Consider the following 22,379-nt stretch of genomic DNA (forward strand, 5'->3'; position numbering starts at 1 on the left):
GTTCAAGAATCAACTTGGTTGATTCTGTTGTCTATTTCCATATTTTAATTACCGTCTTCACTAAAAACTGGGCCTAAGTAGCTAAAATGTTTTACTTGTTCTATAGATTCTCCATTCAGGATATAGTTGAGGATTTCAATGTGCCTATTTTCGTTGTCATTGTCTTTTTAATGCTGATTTTCATACCAAATTTATTACAAGAGTTATTCAATATAGTCAGGGAATCTCGCAGACTTTTAGCGGATTTATTTAGAAGTATAACATCATCCGCATACATTAAAAAGCTGAGACCAACATCTCCGATCTTCGTATCAGGTTTAATACTGCTTTCCTTCATAATGTGATTCATATAGATAATGAATAACAGTGGAAATAATATGCGCCTTTGTCGCACATCTGATTTAAACTTCAAACCATCTTCCTGTACATCCTTCCATTCTAACTACCGACTTACAGCTTAAATAGTGACTACTATTGCTTGAATCTAATGTCCCATTTACACTATATAACTGAAGTGTTTTGAACAGCTTTACTCTTGTCATATGCCACAATGTAAAATGATGATAAACATGACAGATTTTTTTATTTCTTCATTTTCTTTAAGTTTATAGAAAACACAATAGAAGACAACTACATCCATGAATGAAGAGTGGAATACATACATATCAGTATTATATAATTATAGAAGAAAGTACGTTAGCAATATAATTCATTTAAATATAATTACTAAACATAATTATTTATCCTGTTATTTAGCCAAAAAGCTTGCTACGGAGCCAATGAAGGGAAATTGCCATTGACAAACTCTTAGCACATACTATATAGAAATAGTATGTGCAAAGAGTACGTATCAAGAGTACGTATTATTATACGTGCTCCAACTGATAATTTTGGATTTTAGTCCACAAGAAATGGAGTTGGACTTTAATGGATTTTTAGTTAAAAGGGTAATTTCTATAGAATAGAAATTACCCTTTTAACTGAAAATTATATCCTGCATCATAAAAATATGGTACGTGTCTAAAAATGTTTTCAATTAAAGTAATAATTTATATATAATTTATTTGTAACTTTAAACTGTAGGAAGTTTTTTAAAAACTTTAAATAAATTTTTGATGGAATTTTTAATAAAAGATATATATATTTTAATAAATGTACCTTTTTCTTCTACGTAAAATTGTATATATATAAACAGTAAATGACGTTTGTTTGATGCAGGTGATTAATACCCTTGGAGGGTAATGGATGGCAATGCTGTAGCCAATGAAGTTCTAACTGAGGCTCGGCCATTGCTGTTACCCTCCTGCCATGATCAGAGCTTTAATAGCTCAATAACACTTTATCCCTACACTGTCCTCTACAGATAACGGGGAATATGAAAAGCATTCTTGCTTCGCCCCCTTCCAGTCCTTATAAGGATAAGGACTTGTTTGATGCATGCTTTGTAATACAGAAAGTTATGTTTTTTCGTTTCAAGTTTCTTTTAATAATTTTGGAATTTTTATATGCCAAATTTGTTACAGCTGCTATTCGATTTAGTTAGAGAATTCTAGCGACACGCTAGATTTATTTAGAACAACATCATCTGCATAAAGCAAAGAGATACGTTTGATATCTCCAATTCTGATATCAAGCATAACGACACTTTTCTTCATAATGTGATCCATATAGAATAAGAGTGGAGATAATATGCACCCTTGTTTGAATATTTTTTTCCTCTTAGTATCTTTCGTAAGCTTTTTCCAGATTTACAAAACTGAAGTACAGACCCTTATTATATTTCCAGTTTCTTATAACCATATCCTGAAAACCCTTATTTGGCCTGATCTCAGCTTGTTCTTCTCCAAATTTCTTTTATATTTTTTTTAAGTTTTTCTTAGCCTCTTCTCAGCTATGCTTGCGTAAATCTTACCTGGAACACTTAGTAGAAAAATTCCTATTATTTCTCACATTTCCTTTTTTTTTTTTGGAGGGGGGAGGCTATTGAAAACTCTGCTATAATCATCTGAAATTCGACCTTCTTGCCATGCCTTCTGAATGGTGCAGTGTAACCATTGTAAAATACCTCCATATTTGAGCATTTCTGGTAGAACATCAGTAATGCTCCAATTGCTTTTTTCATTCCAGGTTTTTGATGGCTTTTTTCTACTCATAGACCTCTTTGAATATTTTTTACAACGGTTTTTCACTTGTTTAATTTAACAGTCCTTCATAGTAATTACTCTAGACATATAGAATATCTAGCTTCAATTTTCATGTACCTTTATCATCTCTAATTCCTTTTGCAGTACCCTTGTCTCCATTTCTAAGCTTTTTCAGTAGCCTCCAGAAATTCCTTCCTCATATTTATTTTCCATACTCTTACCAAACTCTTCCAATGACTTTTGTTTAGCTACTTTTACACATAGCTTAGTTCTCCTACATTTTTCCCTGTATTCTCTTAAGACATCATCCGACTTATGCTAGCAACTTTCGATATGATTTCTTCTTTTTCGGGATTGCTTCTTTATCTTCTTGAGTTTACCAATGAATCTAGTTCTTGCGTTTTTAGTTCTAAGTTTTAGTTCTTGCGTTCGCACTCGTTCAGTTTTTCTTGAATATTTTTATATAGTGGAGTCTTCAGTTGACTTGTGAAATCTGGTTTGGGATATAAAACCATCTTGCATATTGTTCTTTTCAATTTTTTATCGTATTGACAACAAAGCAATGATAATGTCTAATTTTGAATTTCCTGTATACGCTTGTTTTCCGAACCAGTGAAAAGATATCACTATATCCAACTGCATATCATCAATAAGACTTGTTTTATGTATCTATCCTCTCTGAATGTAAATTTGTACACATTTTTATGTTGGAACGTGGTATAATTAATAAAAAGTCCGCATCCTGAGCAGAAATCTAGCAGATACCATTATTATTAGCCTTTTCCTTTTGTCTAATTTTCCCAAATTTTGTACTCATTTCCTACTTTGTCGTTTTCTAAATTTTTGGAAAACAGCAAAGTAGACTACTTTTTCATTTTCTTTACAGCTGCCTTCTGCAATGACTCGAAAAATTCCAGTAAGAAGAAAACCTTCCTTGGGATCATAGGCACAAATAAGTTATTTCCCTTTTTGAAGTTTGCCCACATAATTCTACTTGAAATTGTCTGCCAATCAGAAAGAGTATCTTCTTTGTGTTGAATGCTACTATTACTCTTTTCTTACCGTGATTACTACTGCTTGAATATAACATCCTATATTTATTATTTAGTAGGATCTTTCTTGTTTTAATATTTGTGGTCTCAGTGACATCAAGTGTGTCTACATGATGCTTCTTTAGTTCTTCCAAGGTGACTTCTATTTCGATGATATTTCGTGTTTTAATGGGCGTATCTTCAGTTCTGCTGCCGTTAAGTTGGTTTATACAAAAAAAAAAAAAATAAAATTGTAAACCTGTCATCCAACATCCTTTCATGAACAAAGTATATCGGCTAGAATTTTTGTCGCGCACTCTGTGTGTGTGTGTGTTATCTTCGCTTCGGTGCATAGGCTTAGAGAAATACTGCAATGAATGCGTATACATGGTCATTGAAATCTTCCACACTTATCAAGTGATGCCACAGGAAACTAAAGAGTAACGAGAAAGATTACTCAAAAATTGGAAACTGTTGCTTGCCCATAAAGGTAGGATCAACAATCATGACATATCATAACAATCATATTGTCTAAGTTAAGGGGACAAAAATCCCTTATTATTTTACAGCCAGTACGAAACTCTGAGATCGAAAACTACGATCTAAGAGTTTCATGCCGAAGAACTATCGGCGAATCCAAGCGTAAGTGAACACCTGGTAGTACAACACCAAGGCAACTCGAAGCAAAGGTGATTAATACCCTTGGAGGGTAATGGATGGCAATGCTGTAGCCAGTGAAGTTCTAACTGAGGCTTGGCTATTCCTGTTACCCTCCTGCCATGATCGAGCTTTAATAGCTTAATAACACCTTATCCCTACACTGTCCTCTACAAATCTACAGATAACGGGGAAGATAAAAAGCATTCTTGCTTCGTCCTTTAAGCCAGTCCTTATAAGGACTATATTGTGTTATGATAATGATTAACTAACTAGTCCTTTTTAGGACTTCCAAGGTTACAGCATTGCGGATGGCAATGCTGTAACCAATGAAGTTTTAAACTGAGGCTCGACTAATGCAGTTAGTCGAGCCTCAGTTAAAATTATAGCTGCAAATATAAATGATATTTGTGAATATTGACATTAAAATAAATCAGATTCCTATAGATGTTTAATAAGAGAATTCATTCGCATATCAAACAAGCTTTTTAGCAAATTTTGATGTTTAATGTAGAATATTGCACTTTCGTACATTTTTATATCGCAAAATATTCAACTTAACAGTAATGACATATTTGAAGAACAAACAATAAACTCATCAGGTAAGATAAAAAAATAATAATAATAAATATACGAAGGGTGCTCACACACACACACACATATGAGTGGTCGATATTTAAATAGTGAATATCGTAAATAAATAACACATAAAAGTCCGGTGAGATGATCAGATCAGTTCGTGAATACTTAAAATAGCGAGTTTCGTCTACAATATACCCTATAATGTAACCATACAAAGAACTAAGAATCGGCTTCAGCACTTGTACCCGATTATCACTGAGAACTTATATTTTATTGTCACTTGAGGATGAGTTCCCTCAAGACTTTTCCCACAATGATTTCACATTCCTCTGCTTTATTGGGAGGGGGGGGGGAGGCGGGATCATCCTTAAAAATTCACTACTACTCTTCTAGGCAAAAATGGAGGCAGAGGCCCCACGAAAGGAGTCCGAAGACGAATAGGTGCTTTGGGTTTGCTGTCCGGAACCATTGTTCTGCTCCGAAGAACATGAAATCCTGTTTCGTCGGCCATGTATTCCACTACTCGTAGCGATCCTGTTGGATCCACGTAACCATAACGACCTCGCACCTTTCCATCGGGACCTTTTTCTTCTTGACGAAACGATTGAGTCGGTCCTGATCCGGTGTCGTATCCAAATTTATAAGTGCCGCTTCCAGCATGATTGCGGATGTTGTAGTGTGCTTGAGTACCGGCAGGAATCGGGACAACTCGCCCATAACCACGTGCTCTTGAGGATTCTCTTTGTCCCACCACCGTTCCTATGAACAATACTAAGACCTGGAAATAAGCAAGAAATTCAAATATCATGAATAGCATTTTTATGAAAAATATTTTTAAATCCCGTTTACACTACAGTGAATGCAATGCTGAAATACCAGAATTTCAATATACATGACAATAGATACCTAAATATTTTATATAACACATTAATATATTAATAGCAATATTAATTTTAATAGAGAATTAATGAGAATATTAGACATTTTTTAAAAAACATATTGTAATTTTTTAAATTATTTTATACACCTCGAATTATTTATTAGATTTATGGTATATAAGAGAATGCGAAAATAAAAGTATTGTAACGATATTGTTCGTAGAATATTGTTCGTATATGCTTCGTTATGGAGTGTTTGTACCTGCTAATTCAGTATCGGACAGAGTAACTCACTTTCAGCTGAAAGGGTATATATGAAAGGGTATATATATATATATATATATATATATATATATATATATATATTTAGTGATCTAGACGGAATTCGGGTGTTTCCAACAGAGCACATCGTCTGTACTAACTGAAGCTTTTCAAGATGCCTCATAAGAAGAGCCACAAATTGAAAAGGATGCTCCAAGAGATAAAATCTTCGAATGCGATGATGCCTAAGGTGATCAAAACACATACACAAAAAAAGAAGCAGAAAATAAATTTATAAATAATAAGATTAATACATAGCAAGAATATCAGCAGGCAACACGTGACCAGTAGTGGATGCACACTACGCAATTTCAGACTATTCCTAGCATAGAATACAAAGTTAACGAGGGAAATTATAAAATGTAAACTATAAGGAAATAAAAGCTGTAATTGGGACTTTAGATCAGCTTTTGAAGTGGAGCAAGAACTTCTTCTCTGGTTGGCAGATGCACGCAGCATGGAATACGTTATAAATAAAAGGTTTAAATCCACGTAAAATGGCTTTAAGAAGCAAGATAAATGCAAGTGGATTCCTCTCAAAAGAGGCCAGAATTAATAACAGTATACCACAAGAGTGTTTTTATATCATCAGGTTTATAAGACTGTAATGTACACTTAAAGTCGACAGAACGAAAATCAAAGAAATGCACATACCCGGGACCAACAAAGATAAAGCGCAAGTTGCATATCAGTGAGTGACGAAATTATGATAAGGATACACTTTCCTCTTCAACACTGTGAACGACTTTCACATAACAGAGAACATCTTAGTACACCAATAAATTAAATGTATCCTGCAGTCATAACTTAGAGACTAAAAGGTATGAGGAATAAAAAGGAGCTAATCCAATACCCTTGGAGGGTAATGGATGGCAATGCTGTAGCCAATGAAGTTCTAACTGAGGCTCGGCTATTGCTGTTACCCTCCTGCCATGGTCAGAGCTTTAATAGCTCAATAACATCTTATCCATACACTGTCCGCTACAGATAACGGGGAAGATGAAAAGCATTCTTGCTTCGCCCCTTTAAGCCAGTCCTTATAAGGATAAGGATGAAGAATAAAATGTAATGTAATATAAATATAAATAATACAAGCTAAATCCAAATAGCAAAAGCGATAATCTTTGCTATTGGGCAGTTTATGCGTCAGTTAAAAATAAAAACCGATTGGAAAGACCTAATATTAAAATGTATATGGAATAATAAAACAAATGGTAAGTAGAGAACAAACGAAGCTGAGTGAAAATTAATCATATCGAAAGAATGATAAAGTGGAATTAATTGTATCAGTATGAAATACTAAACAACTAATGTCCTTTCTCATATGAGCTAAAATATCTCCTCGGATATAAAATGGCAAAATGTCCCAAGCGAAGCTGCTAATACACTGTTACAAGGAAACGAAGACATGATTAAAGTGCCTTAAAAAAATTTAAACACATTAAGTAATTAAATTAATTTAATTATTGCAGAAACCTCTCGACGAGGTAATATGTAAAGTAAAAAGAGCGATCCAGATATTGACATCTAATCCCTCTCCCTGAATCTCAGCCCCACTTTTATACTCAAAAGTTCAATTATGAGAAACAATATATGTTACTAATAATTTTGATTAAAGTTGCGTGATGAGGAACGCTTCAATAGTTATTAGAAAAATCATATCCAAGTCTTTACGAAGACATTTTGTATGGACGATTTTGCCAAACAAAATTTACCAAAACTATTATGGGATGGTCGTGATGAGCATGAGGAAAAATTTTACTTCATGGTCAAACATAGACACAGGAAACCTAACAGTGAAAATGAGAATAGACGAACCCATGTACACTTTTTTCAATATAAAAGGACAAATAACAAGAAGAAACAATCAAGAGAAAGAAAATTACATAACAAAAGCGAAGAAGAAGAAAATTTGAAGATCAAGTAGTAGGTTAATCCAAGCTAAAGAAAAATAGCATGGAGAAAAGACAAAAAAAAAAAAATCAAGAGACAAAACCAAATAGCACAGAGGAAGCTCAATGTCTGCTCAAAATAAAGTGTTGTGCAACTGGATCAGCAAACCCCGAGTCCTAGGGTGTTCCAGCTTTTATTCTTTTTTTTTTTTATGGTATTATGATGTCATATTTGCCTACCAAGTTTCTTTGGGTTTCTTAGGATGCCTTGCCATAAGTCTTTGTAACTTTTCTCTGGTATAGGTCTTTGTAACACATCTTCAGTATGGCTTCCTGGTGGCTTTCTGTCTTGTCTTCTTTCTATTTTATCTTGTCTTTTACTCTTCTTATTTATATTTTTCTTGTTTTGAATTTTGTAAAGAAGGCACTGAAAGTTTTTGTGCCACCCTCACTTTTAACTTGGTATACTAATTCTAATTTCTAATTAGAATTATTATTCTTTCCATCTACTCAATATTTATTATTAGTGTAATGCTTCGTTTTTAGCTTATCCTAATGTGTGTCCCGAGAATCTCTTTGTTAACAGGATTACTCTCTCCTTTTCACTTTTGGTGCCAAAAACAAATAAAGCAGAAGTTTAAAAAAAAAAAAAAAAAATACTAGAGCCTCTGATACTATTAAACACCAATTACAAGATTCTGGCTAAAATGGCACAAATTTACTATGACAATTAGAACGCAATCCCTTCAACAGTAGTGCCTCTAGATCAGAACAAAATAAAAATAAATTAATTAAAATCTAATAATGCAAATCTATTCTAAATAACACAAGACGGCGACAAATCATCTACCTCCAAAATCAATAAAATCATCCAATATATAGAAACGAAGCTAAAAGAACATCCTACATTTACCTACAGTTATCTTTCTGGGACTAGCATGGAACAACAAGGAAAAAAAAACAATAATAAATGGAATAAAAGTAGTAAAGAAATAAATAGATTTCACAGACACCTGGGACAGACAAATATATTATAGTTAATGACGTTACAGAAATTTCTAGAACACAGATAATGAAATACATCGCAATGCTGACGATATGAGAAAACAAATCAAACAGGCGAAGCAATAACAAAAAAATACGTAGGCTAAATGTATAAATTATAAATAAATAATAAAACAACTAAAATAAATAAATCTAAAAACTAAAAGTACTGAATTTTTTTGGTAAAAATTTTAGAATTTTATAATTAGATACAAGACACCAAAAAGAAAAGAATATAATACTGAGGAAATTAGAGTTTCATTCTAACTTCGTAAGTTGGTGATAAATAGAGGCCAAAATGGAGGGAGCTCATATCTGATGGCGTTAGTTAGCGTTTACATGTATTTATTATTAGTCTCGCGTTTTGATTAGTGTGATATTTTCGGGATTTCCAAATGATATTTAGAAGTAAGCTTTCCTCTTTTTGTGATTATATATTGTTTAGCTAGTAGACTCTTACGTGAGTCTACGGGATTTGTCAGTAAACCCTCTAAAGGTAGACAGGAATATTTAAAGGCATCGGAATATTCCTTAATTACAAACGGTGTGCAAGGATGGAGAACGTAAAAGACATGAAGGATGCCATCCAAAATTTAAACAAAGATATGCCACTTGACATTCTTAAATTCATCCTAAAGGAATTTGAAATGGAATATCCTGGTTGTCTGAATCTCTTTACTCAAGTTAATGACACCGAAGAAGAAGATGTGGACACGGAAGGGGACGTTACACCTGTTCCACCTACAAATACTGCCAGACAGTTCGATTGTTCGCACGAGGGACAATCTAACAAAAGACGTAGAACATCTGTAGATGAAATGGAAGAAGATGTAACAACACACGACACTCAACTCACTCAAGATAGAAAAGAAAATGTCCCTCCAGTTATCCTTCGAGATAAAGAAAAATGGACCACGGTCTCAAGGTCACTAGGGGAACAAAATATCAATTTCTCCTGGGCAAGAAATACTGACGAGGGTGTAAAGATTCATCCTACCACTGTTACAGATTATCGCATGATGACTAAAATGCTGGACAACTCCAAATTGCCCTTCCACACCTTCGCGCTAGCAAGCGAGAAAAATCGAAAAGTGGTTCTAAGAGGGGTTGCTGAAAGCATCTCAACTTATGAGATCACAGCTGACCTCATTGGTGTCAAGGATTGACCCCAATCGAAGTCAGCAGGATGCTGAGGTCAGATAAAAAGCCAATGCCACTGGTGTTGGTCGAAACCAGCAATACGCAAAAATGAATTTATGAAATAACTGACATTTGTAAGCTCAAAATTACAACCGAACCTCTAAGGAAGAAGGCATCGGCAGGGCAGTGTCACAGATGCCAAAGGTTCGGGCACGTCCAAAAGCTATGCAGAGCTGCCTACAGATGCCTGAAATGTGGTGAGGGTCACCAAACCCAGATCCACACCTGCCTGCTGTGCCAACTGTAGGCATCCCTACAGTTGGCACAAAAGGCATCCCTTGTAATTTGCATCCCGCAAATTACAAGGGATGCCTTTTCCATCCAAAAAACAGTGGATCAACATTAAAGAACCACGCTCCTCCAAGCAATGACACCATAAACAACCAAGCAGGTCGCCCTCCAGATCATAACACCTTACATTCAGCAGCACAGGAAGGCACTCGACCTTCAACCATGTCCAAATGTTATGGAGAGGCGGCACGATTTCAGATTCCTTCATCTCAAGAGCAAACAAGCTCCAAACTCACATCAGCTGTAACCTCTTCACTTTCAACAATGCTACACGAATTCAGCAAAGCAAGCACCCACCATCTTCCAGAAAGAGATTTTATCTAGAAACCCAATCCATATTAACAGCTCTCTATAATGCTTAAAAAATTCAAACCGAATTTCCTCATGATAACAGCATGGAATGCCAATGGTATTCCATGCTGTTATCATGAGGAAATTCGGAGAACAAATAAAATTCTTGAGCTGCAAGAATTCGCAAAGAGATACACTCCGGACATAATGCTAATCAATGAATCGCACCTCAGACCATCAAACAACCCAAGAACAAGAGGTTATATAGGACAGACAGAATTAACTCTAGTGGTGGCAGCACAGCTATTTTTATTAAAAATTATTTGAGCCACAATGCATTGACCAGCCCCCAAACTTTAAACCTTGAAGTGACAGCTGTAGAGGTGCACACAAATAACTCAGGCAAACTCAAAATCTACGCAGCGTACAATCCTCCCGGCATTCCACTGTTGACAGCAGACTTAGACTCCATCCTCGGCCCCACGGAATCCATAATAATAGCAGGAGACCTAAACTCCAAACATACGGCTTAGTTCAGTTTGTCAATCAACTCCAAATGTCGTACCTTATTCAACTACACGTTACTCAACCCATCAATAGTAGCTGGACCAACTGAGCCCATCCACTACAGTCCATCAGGAAGTTCTGACGTACTAGATATAGTTATCCTCAGGAACATCCGATATCAATACCAGCTGGAGGCATTAGAAGAGCTTAACTCAGATCATAATCCCATCCTGCTCAAGCTAGGACTCCAAAATCAGCTCTCTCCCCATCATTCTTTCTTAGCATGGGACAAGCTCTCTAAGGTTCTCCCAGTCCACATCGGCCCACCCCTGTCATTCGCAAAAAAGAAGACATAGACTTAGCTGTAAGCAATTTAACTAGGCAAATCAGCACAGCAATAGCATTAGTTACTCAAGTCACTGTTTTCCACGCTTCCAACTGGATCCCAGAAGATATAAGGGATTAGGACCAAAAACAAAGCCATAAAGCGATATCATTAGAGCTCCGCAGGACAAAACAACCTGAACAGACAGGTTCGAGAAGCCCTCCAGATACACAGGAATTCCAAATGGGAATCCAAACTCACGAAAATCAACCCAGAAGATTACACCATGTGGAAATTTGTAAAATCTCTTCGTACCAAAAGATAACCAATTCCCGTATGAAGACCAAACCAAACTTGGAATTGCACACTCAGATGAAGAAAAAGTAGAAGCCCTAATTGACAATCTGGAAAATCAATGCAGCCCATCTTATGAAAACTTAAATATTAATCTCATTTACAAAGTTCATCGTGAAGTTAGAAAGCATTAAGACAGCCCAAGGATGATTCAGAAATCACCACATCCCCAACAGAAATAATCAATATTATATCCCATCTGGAGAACAAACAGGCACCCATCCCCGACGGCATTACCAATAGAATAATAAAGCTACTCCCAAGAAAAGCCATAATTCATCTAGTTAATATCACCAATTCCGTTTTAAGATTCCAGTACTTTCCCACAGATTGGAAAATCGCGGACATTATACCTCTGAAAAAGCCTGGTAATAACCCACAACTTCCTCAAAGCTACAGGCCCATCAGTCTTCTTACCTACCTCAGCAAAGTAATAGAAAAGGTCATCCTATCAACACTACAATCAGCAGTAGACAAACAGAAAATAATTCCAAATGAGCAATTTGGGTTTTGCAAAGCTCACTACACAGTACAACAAATTCACCGACTAACAGAACATATCACGCATGATTTTTACTGGCACCTTCACACTGCCTGTATTTTTAGATGTTGCCTTTGATAAGGTCTGGCATCTAGGCCTTATCTTCAAACTAATTGAAAACAATATCCCAATTAAACTAATGAAACTCATATCTTAGTGAAAGATACATGCAAGTAGAACTCAACGGAATTGTGTCATCAAGGCGCAAAATCCTGGCTGGAGTACCTCAGGGTTCTCTCCTGGCCCCAATATGTTTCACAACTTACGTATCAGACATCCCTCTTAAATCAGGAACCATTACGGCCCTCTATGCCGATGACACTGTTATTCTAGCAAGGTCGCTCAGCCCTCGCCTAGCAATCACTAGATTTCAAGGAAGTATCAACGCGCTAGAAAACTGGTTCACCAACTGGAAGATTCAAGTTACCCCCCCCCCTCAAAAGCTCAGCTATGCTGTTCTCAAGAAGAAAGGTCTGCATTAAAGAAGACATCTTGCTCTCTAGTCAAAAGATTCTATGGCAATCAGAGATCAAATACCTTGGGGTATTGTTGGACAAGAAACTCCTTTTTAGCAAACATATCAATCTCATTGGCTCCAAGACTTCCAAAGTTATTGCACAGCTCTACCAAATGATCAACCGCAAGAGCAAATTAAACTTACAAAATAAATTACTACTTTACCGTATGGTCATACGTCCAGTTATTATCTACGCCTCATCAGCATGGAGTCACACTTCAAGATCAAACATTTCAAAACTGCAAAGAATCCAAAATAAATGCCTGAGGATGATCCTGGACGCTCCGTTGTTTATCAGAAATTCACAGATTCATCGAGATACCGACATTCCATTCATTTCCTCCCTTCTCCACGATCTCGCAGAAAAATTCTTCCCCAAGTCAAGTTCACATTCAAACCCGCTGATCGTACAAGCTGTCAATTACAATGAAACAGATTACTACACAAATATAAAAGACCGAAGGCTCTTCTACTCCCAACTGATCATACCTAATACAACTGCCCCTAGAGGACGAACTTAATTGCTCATAAATCTCCCTTTCTCAAATAACTCTCATTACAGACAAAGGGGAATATGAAAAGCATATGCTTCACCCATCCTGACAGTAGAGTTAAGGGTTATTGGTAAACTTTGCAAGTTGTAACGAAACATATTCAGGAAGTAAAACAGAAAAAATGAAATTATGGCAACGACATCACTACTAATAAAAAATATTCCTAAGAAACAGAAAAAAAAAAAAAAATGAAATAAGAAAAGGAAATTATAGAAATACGAATTCCAACAACCTGGGAGAGCGGATATGCGCCATCCACTCAGCCAACTAAGAGTATAAACTTACATCACTTTTCAAAATGATGGGTGTTCGTATTAGTAAAGCTTCCTTAAGCATCACTGAAAATTACGCTAATAAAGGATAATAAATAACTCACAATAAATGATTAAGGTTTTTAATTTGGATATGAAAGTATTTCTATGCGGACAGCCATTTAGGCCTTTGTGAACGAAAAGCTATCGCTGTGTTCCTCTGTCTGCTTGGGTTGCTCAGTTAAGGTAGACTGATTCACGGGATATCTGATATTATCTATTGACTAATTAGGAACAGAGGTCATCGCAAGTACCTGGATTTCACGGTATTCGGAAGCATCCCCAAAATTCAACGGATGGTGCCATTGATAATTGCCTAAGCTGGCTTAAACTGATGGAAGTTGGAAGATAATTAGTGTCTGTGACTTGAAGGGTTGATTTTGCTCGGTCATTAAACGAACAAAAAATTATTTGTCGACAGGCCTCGTAAAGCTTTTCTTTCCATAAAGATCTAAAACATAAGACACTGAACAAGACTTTTTTTTTTCTTGATGTCCTCGCTGAAAAACTTCACCGGTACAAGTTGGATTCTAGTCCTGCCTTAACAGTCAGAAGGGTAGCACATGATTCATATACTTCAAATGCTAACAAGGTTTTACGACTGTTACTTAATAAAATTACTAGTAACGCTCTTCTTGGATATAACTAGATTAATAAACAGTTGTAATTGCTAAATTTAAAACTGAAATTACAGTCCTGAATATGGTTAGCTATTGAGGATTCAAAAGATGGAGAGAGAGAGAGAGAGTGCGTTTTTTTTTTAACCAGCTATAAGACATACCAGCAGTATTAAGAAAGGTGACACAACAGTTGTTTTGAGAGATTTGAATGCCAAAGTTGGGTACTCAATTCAATTACTGAGAACGAATAATTGGAACATTTTGCATTAGTAATTTTAGTGATAATGGTTAAAGATTTCTCCGGTTATATAAGTTTAATGTAATGAGAATAACAACATCTATTTCAAGCATCAAGATATTTATAAGTACACCTGAGGTCTCTCTCGATGGTATCCATAAGAACGCGATTGATTATATCCGAATCAATAGTAAATGGACAAGTAAGTTCTGTATGAACTCTGCGGTGCCCAGAGGTCTATAGACAAGATTTGACCAATACATTGTTAAGAGCACAGAAAATGCTCGGAAATTGCTCCGATGTTATGAATGAAGTAACCTACAAAATAATGATTAGAAAGATAAATACAGAATTATTTGAGCGGTGAGACAATGCAGTTAGTTGTTGAAAGATCTGTGTGATTACGTTAATAACTTGGAATTATTCACAAATGATGTGGAAGAAATTCATTCTTTGCTGAATTGATGATGCTGGAAGTTAACTAAGGTTTGGTTATTAATATCGAGAAAACAAAAGTAATTTTTTTTTATTTTAATCGTGTGGGAATCTTTTTTTTACTGTAGCAGCGTGTGTTCATGGGCTGGTTTGTCTGTTCTGAGGGACGAAAAACCTGAGTTTTCGGGAGAAAAACCCTCTACGAGACCGGCTTACTCATCTTTATTCGAAAGAGACCAGATAAAGGTTCCTCACGTCATGGACGGAATCGAACCCAGGTTTTTCCGACCCAAGGGCTTCGTGTATACTGATTGAGCTACGGAGGCTCTAACAAAAGTAATGGAAATATGTGATAAAGATGAGTCTTCTGTGTTTTTAGAGGGTGAGAGATGAAATGTGTAAAATATTATGGGGTGGAGGAAAAAAAGGCAAACCTGGAATAAACAAATCGACAATAGTAAACAAGACCTTAATAGAATTGGCATACAGTGGCATCAAGTTTCAATGAAAGCTCAGAATAAACCCATCTGTCATCAGTCAAATCAAACCTCGAGCACCATTCTAATAAAAACTATGGTAACATTGTTGTATGTTATGCAGACTGTTTGTTAATGTAAAACTATGCTAAACCATTTAAAAAATAGAAAATGAACAGAAATAAAAGTTTAACGGGGACTAATGCTCAATAGCATGACTCCCGGTGACAAACGAGTATTTCACAATAATCATAGGATACACATCTAGTTTAAAGAATACAACAGTGAAAGAAAACGGGTTAGGGTCACGTATTTAGGTCAAGACAATACATTAAAAAGAACATGCGACTGTAAAAAGATTCACCATGAATCAGTTTACTGAATAGGGTGTTACTGAATCAAACTTTTATTGTAATTAAGCTCATCAAATTGTCAGCCTTCAACTACTTTGGTTACAGAGATGCATTCCTGACGCATTCAGTTTTTTTAAGAGCTGACAGAGGAGGAGTTGAATTCAGCTTCTGCTCATAATGAACATACCAGACAGCAATTTATGAGTATCTCCTTGAAACAGCTGAGGTGTTAATCACGCTGCTTTCGAAGACTAAATGTGGGGTGTGAGTCATGAGCATCGTTTTAAACACAACAGGGACTACCTTTTGGCTATAAACTGTCATCTTTTAAGTATACGTTCGGACGACATCGTATGTTCAACTTTTGTGTTATCCTTTCTTAGTAATTTGAAAGATGTATTGTAGCCAGCTGTACTCGTGATGATTATAAGCCAATGTTAGTTTTTGTGGCAGATTTACGCTTAAAAAAACTGGTAACTGTCAAAAAATGCCTGTTTGTTATTATCCACTTGAATGGCCTTGGGATAATATACGGCAGTTTCGGAATATATTATAAAGTTACATATTGCAGACTAGAACCTGCATAGAATCAAAAAATAACAAACAAACAAAAAAAAAACAGTCTTCCATGAAGACATTTTTAGCAAACTGATGGTGTTATTAGATGTTACTGGGTGCAATATGGTGCACTTTTGTGGTTCATCTTAAATTAAGAACACAAAAGTGGCACCATATTAATGAACATCAAGCAAAAGCGAATATAAATTAGGAAAGTAATGAAATGTAAAATGATATTTTTGATTTTTAATTAAAATAGTTAATTATTTTATAAAAATTTTAAAATAAAACAAAAAATCATTTCATACCTATTTTTTAATATCATCAAGGTTATATAAATTATGAAAATTAGAGAAGATAGTCATTTTTTGAAGAACGAATCAATCGACCGTGAGATGCGGTGATTGATTCATTCAATCCAATACCCTTGGAGGGTAATGGATAGCAATGCTGTAGCTAATGAAGCTCTAACTGAGGCTCGGCTATTGCTGTTACCCTCCTGCCATGATCAGAGCTTTAATAATAGCTCAATAACCTTATCCCTACACTGTCCGCTACAGATAACGGGGAATATGAAAAGCATTCTTGCTTCGCCCCTTTAAGCCAGTCCTTATAAGGACTATAAGGAGATAGTCATTTTACATTTGATCTGTGAAACCTTTTTAATTATTAAATAGAAATATAAGTAAAGTATATAAAATAAAACTTTTAATTTAATATATAAATATATATATATATAAATATAAATGCTTATAAACTTTTATTTATAATTATATAAAATAAAACTTTTAATATATAAATATAAATAAATATAAATGCTTATAAACTTTTATTTATAATTATAATATAAATTTAGTTTTATGTTTATATTGGGAAAATTTTATAACCCATTAATTTGATTTATTTAAAATGAAGTATTTTTTAAATTGAAACGTAAAAGAGTAAATTTCTTAATATAGATAATTCTATTTTCTCCATTTATGTATTTAAATTTTAACTGATTTTATTATTCTATTTTTTGTTATTATTTGCCTAATCCCTGTCTAATATCTATAAATCATAAGGTCATTTTTATTAAAGGTAAAGAATCGTGAAACAAGGTAAATATATATATATATATATATATATATATATAAGTAATATTTATAAATAATAACATTACAGGCATTTAATATGATAGTTACATAGAATCAATCTTCAAAAATATATATTTATTTAATAAAATGTTTAAATGATAATTATATAAAAATTATAGTTTAATATAAGCATTATAAATTAAACTATTCTAATACCCCTTTTTTTTATGACCATACCAATGTTTCTTGATTTGATTTGAATAAGAAATGTTGGCTTTCTTTTTTTAAGTCAAATATTTTTTGCTTTCATTAGAAGTATCTGTATATAATATAATATAATATACTGTACGAATATAAACTATCACCAACCATGAACTCACAGTTTTTAAACTTAAAAGTAATTGAATAAAATTCTATTTATTGGTGGACCAAGAAAACCCTCCCACAGACCACCATTTGGAGAGTGCTGGTTTAGACTTAATTACTAAGAAAGTTTTCATGCTTATATATATATATATATATATATATATATATATGTATTTTTTTTTTTTTTTTTTTTTTTTTTTTTTTAACTCTCGATCCATATGCATATTAGCATTCGTGTTCAATTCAGATATAGCTTTACTAAATCTTTATGCTTAGGCCTCTACTATAAAAGTTATTATATCATAAAAATATCCGTTTCTTCAAATTTCTTTAATGTTCTAGCTATTCAGGAATTTCATTTTCAATCAAATTGCACGTAGTACATTAATCCTTCCTCATATTTGCCTCGTTTCAGCACCTCGAAAACATTGGAGCATTTGTAATTGGAGAAACATCATAATGACAGTTAGGATACTTAAAAGTTTGTAAGAATTAGAAGCCTGAATCGGCAACGATTAACCCTCTCATTACATTACAATAGAAATTGTGATCATCTTATTTTCAGAAGTTTCTATGAACACATCTAATAATGTTTTAAAATCTGTAAGATATTTTACAGCCTAAATATTGAGATAGTCAACAACCAACCCTTTCTCGCGATACGATGACGTCATGCGTAAAACTAAAACTATGAAAGAGATTGGCTCGTAGAACTCCATTGTTAAAATAGCTTAACGACGCATTGTTATCTCAAATGTAAGGTTACTATGAGCAGCTGCAATTAACATTCGACTCCACAGCTGGTTTGCTGTGAAATTAAGTTTATTGCAATAAAATAAAATAAAATAACTACCGAACAAAATACACTTAATCTAGAAATTCTACATTGACCTTCGCAACTAAGTAATTCTAACTTTAATCCGCCTGTAATTAGGAACTTATAATAGTGGGTTTTAAAATGTCAACAGCACTTAAACCTGCTAATCGTACACACTGCTTAAATGACTTTCATGTATCAAGAAGTCCCCCCGATCAAGCGCCGACGAGTCGATAACACAATGCCACATTGACCCAACTACTAAATTAATCGTGCTTTATGAGCCTTAGGATAAAAGATGCGATAACGTGATGAATATTTAATTACTGTGGAAGATATTAGAAGAATAATTAAATCTTCTTAAACTGGTTTTACAGCATTTTTTAATTGCCAGACAGAATATTCTACGTTGAACTCGTATGTATATCAACAGCGTTTTATTATCATGGCAATTTGGGAAGGGGGGGGGGGTTCTCATGGCCTTGTGAACAGCTCGGCGAATCTTTTCTCAAGTGAAATGGCCGCCGATTTACAGTGTGCGCACTTCCCGAGAGAGAGAGAATGAAAAAGTGCGAGAAAGAGAGATAATAGAAAAATAATGAAAAAGATAAAATCAAATCAAAGAGAGCAAGAAATTAGAAATATAAAAAGGGGAAGAAAGAAAAAGTAAGAAACAGGGAAATAAAACGATAAAAAAAAGTATTTAACGTGAATCTGTATGGAGGCGATAACTGATGACACACATCCAAAAGGTTGACCTCCAGTCGTAAGCATCACATGGTTAAAAAGACCCGACAAGTTAATTGGTCGTAGATGGGGTAACAGCTCCCCCAACATTCATCTCAAAACCAACACCTGTCCTGAGAAATGGTGATCGTCCAAAAAAGACCGTAGACCGAAAGATTTCGACCTCTGATCAAAACAGCTTTATAGTACAAGGTAATGTTTCAAATGCATTTTCAAGAATATTTCTAATCGCATTTATGAATCACCAATGCTATCAGGGATGCAGTGACGTCATTTGGTCCTGAACTAGAAGAGTTATTTTGAAATGAATTTGAAATACTCAACGATACTTGTGTTTAAGCAATAGGATCTGAACCTGAGTTTGTATTTGCATAGTACGTAAGTTTTAGCACATTTTAATAGGCTTTTAATAAGTTTTAATAGGTTGAAGCTGTTCATCGAATATGTTTTTTTTTTTTCGATGCTAATTCCAAACAGCAATGATTCTCCTTCTTCACACAATCATTTAAAACTGAAAACAACTCCGTGCGCTTCATAACATAAGAACAAAACCACGTGGTTAGCTGAAGTCACGAAAAATCAAAATGAATGGTTGTTCGCAGACAGAGATACAAATTGTGTTTACACGGAAAGCACTGCAATTATTTAAGCAATCTTCTTTCCGGCGGGATCATCCCATGGTCATTTTAACACCGGAATACTGGGAAGTATTCCGGTGTTAAAATGACCATGGGCTAATCTGATTTCTCATGTTGTTATACCTACGTTTCGATAAGAACTGTTCGCTCCTTCAAAGCTTTTCTGTTAGGTGGGAAAATCTCACTAGTATTTGATTCGGGATAAGCCAATAATATTTTTTAAAATTCTGGGCTTTATTGTCGGGATATCGAAAAATATTAACTAAACTATTCTGTGGAATAAATTTCTTATCGAATTAACCACATAATATAAAACACGGTCTGTAGCACCTTCGTAACGTAGTCGCAAGGATGACGTGATTTGACCTTTGCTCGGAAAGACCTGGGTTCGAATTCCACCTCGGATGGGAGGACATTTTAGAGGGGGCTTTTCAACTGAAGTAAGTTAGCTGGTCTAACTTACTTCAGTTTTGTCTCGTACGGAGCTGGACCCCCCCCCCCCCAAGCCTCGGGAACTCGAATTTCATCCCCCCAACAAAGACATGCCTCTCAGAAAAACATACGCAATTCGATCCCAGTCCGATTACGATACGATTCTAGTCCAAAATGTGGACTAGAGTCGGATACCTTGTGACCCCCCGTAACGTATATTATACTACATTTTCATATGTTTCCATAATTCGACAGTTTGTATCCCAGATATGCTGTGTACAAAACTATTGTAAAAAAAATCTTTTGTCCTGGAAATTCAGTAAACTATGAGCCTTACATATGTTATCTGTTTTAGATTTAGCCATGTATCATTTTTTTTTAATTTAAAAATATTTCGAATTCTGAGTCAAAAGTGTTAAAAGACTACTAAGATATTTTACTTCTAAGACAATGTTGTATGTGCCATACGGCTTCTTAAACGAGGTTAATGATACAAAATAAGCATCCAACTTATAAGTTTACAATTTCGAGTATTCAGAAGTACTTGTTCTACCAGGTCATATCTAGTTAAACCACTGAAGCGTGACATCGTCTAATATTTCACATATTCATTTTACTTAATAATCTTAATGCATTTCTATATTTATATAATTTTATATAAAAATATTAAATTTTATGAAATTTTATATAATTTATATATATTTATATTATCCAGGTTTAAAAAATTTTATTATCTTCAAAACTAATGCAGAGAGTTTTTTAGAATTTTTTTATAAAGTCAGCAATATATAATTAACAAATACGCAGCAATTTTTCGATAAACAGATTGTAATCAAATCATTTGTATACGTATATGATCAAGAGTACACATAAAACAATAACAACGTTTGACTATTACACTTTTTTTATAATCTTTGTCAAGTAGCTTTATTTTATCCTCCTACATGTTTCGCCAATCTTTTTCTATTGGCATCTTCAGGGAATAGAAAAAGATTGGCGAAACATGTAGGAGGATAAAATAAAGCTACTTGACAAAGATTATAAAAAAAAAGTGTAATAGTCTTATGAATAATTGTCAAGAAAAATTTCAACACAATAACAACGTTTATTTTAAACGATGTCTTGCTTCGTTTACATATAAAAAATAATCATCAACAATTTAACTATTCAAGATCTCGATTTTAGAATCACGAAATTGGTGTCTCTCTCCGCGAGACTTCACGTGATCATGTTTTGAAATCAACATTATCAATTCGATACCGTTGTCATGGGAACAAGACTACGTTTATACGCGTCTTTTTTTTAGCCGATAATTGTCGACTTTTCTCAATTAAAAAAAGATAATTAATGTAAAATAAATCATAAAACGCAATCGAATTTCTAATGACAATCTTACAAGAGTTATGTTTATTTTCTAACAAGGAGAACGCACTTACCAACAGCTGGCGAGTCATGACCAATGTGTTGTGATGCGCTAGAGCTCCACCTTTTACCAGAAGCTCCAATGAAAGACGTGCCGAGAGTGGTGTGTATGAAAACGCTCCAGTAGTAAGTCACAGCTGGCTCACAACGTTACCCATCATACTTTCGTCTGTTACCATCACCTTTCCCAGCCTTTTATACTTTGCCCCACAGTTCAGGTCGCGCCATTAACCTTTCGCGTCGGACGTGTGCTGCGTCATCAATTGAGAAGCACACTCCGCCGCATGCCCCAAGCATTTCGGGCACTTGCCCTCCGGGTCACAACCTTAGCGCCCTTCCTCCCTCGGCCCTGTAGCCTAAAGCGCCGGCGAATGCGTAAAGTAAACCTTCTAGGGGGGTTACCAATGAAGGCGGTGATTTGTCGTAAGTCTGTACTACCATTAAAGGGTGATGACATTCCCCACCCTCCCCTCATCCCTGGTGGGACGTGGGGAAAAAAAAATCGGTTAGGGTTCGAGCAGGTGAAGATTACATGCGAGGAAACAGGTTTGGAGGAAGTCGAATCAATTGATGAAGCCAAGTGTCAAACTGTAATGTTTGTAACAATTAATGAAGTTAGCAGTGTTTTTTTTTTTTTTTTGTAATAAAATGTAAGTTACGCAATTTATTTCAGAATAAAAGAATATTTTACCTTCACACTCACTCGGGCTGGCCTTACATGGTCATATTAAATATGCCCTATATTAAGCCATAAACTGGCA

General features: G+C 34.8%; 1 protein-coding gene across 1 annotated transcript; it reads right to left on the reverse strand.

The window, feature by feature from the left end:
* Window positions 1-4,781: 4,781 nt before the first annotated feature.
* Window positions 4,782-21,650, reverse strand: LOC150096170 (larval cuticle protein 1-like). Its single transcript, XM_090409628.1, has 2 exons — window positions 21,633-21,650; window positions 4,782-5,192 (listed from the first exon to the last, which is right to left on the reverse strand). The coding sequence occupies exons 1-2, from the start codon at window positions 21,648-21,650 to the stop codon at window positions 4,782-4,784; spliced, it is 429 nt and encodes a 142-aa protein (XP_090265754.1).
* Between the last annotated feature and the right edge of the window lie 729 nt (window positions 21,651-22,379).

Source organism: Typopeltis vanoorti, chromosome 19, assembly GCF_054136105.1.
Source record: "Typopeltis vanoorti isolate ZY-2024b chromosome 19, IOZ_Tvanoo_1.0, whole genome shotgun sequence".
In the NCBI taxonomy this organism is placed as follows: domain Eukaryota; kingdom Metazoa; phylum Arthropoda; class Arachnida; order Uropygi; family Thelyphonidae; genus Typopeltis; species Typopeltis vanoorti.